We start from the raw sequence: 5009 nt of genomic DNA on the forward strand, positions 1-5009 counted from the left end.
AAACAAAATACTGCAAATCCCCTTAATGTAAGCAAAATGGGCACGTGACCAGAAAGAAGGAAGCAATAAGGATGTGGGGTTAAGTCCAAGCTCTGGACAACAAATTGCCGCACAAAAGTAATCCTGGCATTTTGCAGATAGTTGCATCTCGGACAATAGGAAAGCAATTTGAGAGGTGGCTTTGTACCATTAAAATAGAAAATAAAACAGAATTGTGCATCATTTTCGCCATAAAAGGACCAGCACTAAACGCCCTTTCCCTATCCCCAGACTTGAGTCATTCTGCCGCATTTGAATAGCTGTCAAATCAAACCAATCTTAAGAGCAATCTGAAGTGGAGCAAGTATAAAATGAAAGATGAGATTCTCATTTCCGCAGCCACGTTTCCCTTATTGCTCACTTGTGGATATATGATATTTAAACTGCTTGAAATGTGATTAATCCAAGCAGCTTTCATATATTTTCTAAATCAATCATCTAGTTTATGCCTTACAACTCTATGTTCCTCATGTTTCTTCATTCCTTCGTACGGCCTTGTATTTGGCACTGAACTTTTCCAGAATTTTCCTGCCCAGACGACGGGAATGCTCTGCCATTTGGCGCAAATCCAGCTGTGTTTTCTTGTGGCTTTTGAGCTTCTTTTTTCGGAGGCACATCCTGGTCTGATTTAAATCCCCACTAAGGTCACCTTGGCGAGCCCTCAACTCGAAGGAATTGGGCCCGATTCCTGGCCTATAAGCAACCAAGTACCGCCTGCCGTCTTGAACGTCATAGAATCTGGTCGTGCAGCGCATCTCTGCGGCCAAATGTTGCACGATGGCCTCTTGTAGTACAGACATGGGCCTAAAGTCTATGAATCTGCGCTTGCTGGCGAGGAAGCGCCGCAATCGTCGCAGGATCACATCTGCCCTAAGGACATGCTCCTTTAAGTCCGCAAAGTCAAGTGGCCCCAGATTTTTCTCAGCATGCAAGGAGGAAACCAACTGGCGAAGGGTTCGCTTGGACTGGATTCCTGGTTGGTTATCAGGCGGAATGCAATTGTAGTTGTGCTCGATGTGGATAAGTCGGATGAGACTGCTGAGCGGTCTGGGAACTGAAATATCTCGAAAAGTATCTGTAAAGGTGCTGATCAAAAGACCTTAATGTTCTTCACCTACCTATATTGTATTCATTAGTTTGAAGAATCTCTTTAAGCTGCTTAGTCATGCTCAGAGATTTTGCAACTTTTTTTCAGTCGAACAAGTTATGAAGTCTAAAATCTCAAACTTTCCAGATTTTCACGCAGCTTATGGATACTTAAAGAGAGCCCAACTTATCCCAAACTCTTATTTGAATTTAATGTAAACTTTGTTCAGAATTGTTACTGCCGAAATTGGGTTCGCTCACTTTTCTCCTCACAGCTGCATCAGATGACTAAGTAAAGGGCTGCACAACAGGAATCAACTTTTTGGGAACCTTGGAAACCCTATTTCGCAAAGGTGACAACCCAAAAAAGAGCGCTGCCAGTTGCTTTATCGAAACAAAGGAAAGTGCAAAACTGCATGTTGCATGCCACTTTTATTGCCCAATTCGCCAGCAGTCAGGATATTATTAGGGCCAAGCCAAACAGAAATCAAAGTTTTAGAGCCCCGGAAAAGTGAGTCCTGCAAATTGTTGGACGGACGCTCCCCTTGAAAAACTGCGCCTCCGGGGTGTCGGAAGTGACGGGAAACTTTCGTGGCCAGCAGCAGGAGCAGCACATCCCTGGCCAGATGAACCAACCACAGCAGCCAGTGGCCATCAACAGTCATCCAGTTTTATGGTATATAGGCGTCCGACGAGGATAAGCTCAAAGGATGCCACTTTTGTATGAGACGACAAGTCGAAGTCGGAAACTTCTTTGCTGAAAGATTTTATTGCTTTCAGCCGTTTGCATGTGTCCCCATTTCGGATTTTGGGGATTGCTTGGACAACCCGCAATCCTCCTCCGCGAAGTTGGCCTAAAGTAAATCAAGCGTGACGCTTTGTTTTCCCTTGATTTAGTTTTATGGGCCTGCATCGGACGTAATTGAATTATGCAAGTTGGCACCGAGTTTATTAACATTCGATCGCAAAGGGGAAAATGGGGGAAAGGAGCAGAAAAGATATGATGACACGGATGAAAGATAGCACCAGGAGAGTGGATACAGGATACAGGATACGGGCGGACTCAGACATGGTTACGCTTTTTAGTGGTGATATTTGAATATCAAATGATTCCGCACAACTCGCGATGAAATGAATTGGAAAATATGTGTATGTACTGATAAGGGAACCCCAAATCCCGCCACATCATGCAAATGGGTATTGGGATGACAGCAGGATGTAAACCGTATTGAAATGATAATCTTTTTATCTGCCGAATGGAGACCATAGCATTGCACTACCAGGAATCAGGCTGCGAAAAACTGCCTCGGAAAACCAATGGTAAGCTCTTTTCCAATATTGCGGACCAATAATTAATATATGAGTAACCATGGCCGACGAATGAGAGCCAGTTTGTTGATATTTGCGGAAAATCTGTGAACTGAGTGCGAGCTTCGTATATAGGACACTCAGTTTCGGAAACTTCATTGAAGGGTCCTCCGATGCACTGGCAGTTGCATCTGCAGAGTCCTCGAATTACAGTTTCATGAGCTGTCCGATGAGGTGGGTGAAAAAGTAGAGAGGTTGCAGCTGATTCCGAATGTATTTCCGAACCGAAACCAGTGACAAATTGAATTCAAAAGCGTTCGAATTGCATCTGCATCTCCACTACCCCTTTTACTCCATTCCCCATCCAAAAGCGATGCGGGTAGAGAACATCCGAGAGCTGTTTGTGTCCTGTCGAGTTGAGTTGTGTTGCGTTGTGTTCGACAAGGACTAAGCTGCATCAGGCGATTCCGAGTAAGTGGCTATTGCAACTCACGCATCACCACCCAGGCTTACAAATGTCAAAAGATATCGTAATTCGCATCAACAGGAGAGATGCTTCACCGATATGCTACCGAACCGATTCACAAAGCCAACAGAATACTTCGTTCGATTGCTGCAGTCATCAGCAATGGAACAATGCACTTAACCAGGCCCCAGGACACGCTTTCCACACTCTCCCCTCGCCTCCTGGGGAAACTTCGATGGCACGTCGAAAAGTTGCCTAAAAATGCTCACGTCCCAGGCACGTGACCAAAATGTTTGGCCATAAACAAGGAAAATATGAAAATGAAGAGCCGAGCTCGGCAAATAAAGGAAACGAGGAAATCAGGAGGAGGAAGTTTGCAGCTCGGAGTTCGGAGTCGGTAATCGGGTTGATATATTTATCCTGGCTGAAAGTTCGCTGGAAACCTCTTCAAAAATTCATCAAGGAGCAGCGCTCAAGTTGACTTCAGCTGAGTTTGGTTCGTCCTTCTTCGCTCCTTTCTGCGGGTGTGGACATTAACCCCAATTGGCTAAATGGCTCATTAGGTCAGTGGGGGAGCTCTTTCTTGTTCCTGGAGTTCCAAAGGAAATGGAGAAACAGAACCAGAAACAGAAACAGAAACAAACGCAAGCGAATTGCACTGCTGCGTGGTCAGTTATAATTAGGGACATTCGCATTCGGAGCTTTACGAGCGAGCGATTAAGCGAAAGGATACGAGGGAAACACCCAGTAGGGAGTACTGGGATGACCAAGGCCAAGGACACGGGAATACCCACTCCACCTCGGACTTACATTCAATATTATTAATTGAGAACGTGGTGTGTCTATCTGAACCCTAGGAACGTAAATATATCGCTTACAGGCTTCTGTCCAATTGGAAAGTGGCCAAAGTCATGTCCAGGACGTTTGTTTAGGAGCCGTTAAGGGAGCGGTTGTGAAAACGAAAGGTGTATCCTCCTCATTGGGCTTTGCGGTACTGTGGAGTTGATTAATTGGCCATAAACCAAACGATTATCATCCAAATTCAATGGTTGATGGGTAGGTGAGGAATGCCTAAACCCCACTCCAATCCATCCCAGTTCATCATATCTCTCCCCTTTCGAAGTTCGAGTACCAGACATCGCTGTGGATTAGCCAGGATGTGGATGTCCTTCGGTTGCACGGCTGGTGCTGGGCTGATTCCCACTTGTGCGCAGGGTAACATTTCTGGTGGTCTGGAGCTCCGCTCCGATTCCATTTGCCTGGGCAACATGTACCATTATGATTGCAGAGCCCAACTTCAGCTGGTGATTTTCCCTTGAAGTTGCCCCGTAATCAAGGGGATGTGGCGAAGGGGAGGAGCGCCAGGCAGTAATTGCTTAATTTGATTACGTGCCGCCGTAAAAAGCAGAACAGGAAATTTGCACACACACAAGCTCCGTGCTGGGTAATGAAGTTAGGATGGATGGATGCACGGCTGGATGGACGGATGGGTGGGTGGCTCCTGGGCTGTTTGGCTGTTTGAGTGTAAAGGTAAGTGGGGGTAAGAGAAGGTCCCCAACCGCAGCCCCCAATCCTCCCAATCGAAACAGGAGCGACTTTAAACTTTGTCGCAGACGCAAGCAACTTAATTCGTGTTTCGGCTGAGCCTTTCGCCAAATGTCGCAGGCCATTTGCCATAAACAACATAACAACAAACAAGATGAAGGGTAGCGGTGGGGTAAGGTCCTGGAAAAGGGAAAAGGGCAACAATGGCGTCAAAGGATCGAAATGGGAAATGGGAAACTGTTCGCTCGTGCGATAATTAGAAGCGCCCAGTGCACGCTCAATTAGAAGCTTGTAGCCCCATCCCCGTGGGTTTTCCGGGCGCAGAAGGTTGTGGGAAGTACACGGAACATGGAAAGTCTTTCTCCCGCCCTGCTGCACCACCTCCTCCTCCTATTCCCCCTGTTCTCCCTGCTCCGCGATGCAGACACGCGATGATCCGGAGCGGAGCTCGGCGTGAATGAGTCGCTGGATGGAGTGGGTGGGAGGGGAGGGGAGGGGAGGCGCAGGGCTTGAATGTCTTAATTAACTGTTAGCTGCACTCTGCGAAATCAACAGGCCATAAACG

General features: G+C 46.7%; 1 protein-coding gene across 2 annotated transcripts; it reads right to left on the reverse strand.

Annotated features, from left to right (window-relative positions):
• Positions 1-432: 432 nt before the first annotated feature.
• Positions 433-1417, reverse strand: LOC6530017. 2 transcript variants are annotated; one of them, XM_039372957.1, is made up of 2 exons: positions 1158-1417; positions 433-1102 (listed from the first exon to the last, which is right to left on the reverse strand). In XM_039372957.1, exons 1-2 carry the CDS (start codon positions 1204-1206, stop codon positions 507-509), a joined length of 645 nt encoding a protein of 214 aa, XP_039228891.1. In that variant the 5' UTR covers positions 1207-1417; the 3' UTR covers positions 433-506. The 2 variants fall into 2 exon arrangements, with proteins under 2 accessions (XP_039228891.1, XP_002090963.1); XM_002090927.3 differs by having other exon boundaries at positions 433-1093; positions 1158-1416.
• Between the last annotated feature and the right edge of the window lie 3592 nt (positions 1418-5009).

This window comes from Drosophila yakuba, chromosome 2R (assembly GCF_016746365.2).
Source record: "Drosophila yakuba strain Tai18E2 chromosome 2R, Prin_Dyak_Tai18E2_2.1, whole genome shotgun sequence".
Classification (NCBI taxonomy): Eukaryota; Metazoa; Arthropoda; class Insecta; order Diptera; family Drosophilidae; genus Drosophila; species Drosophila yakuba.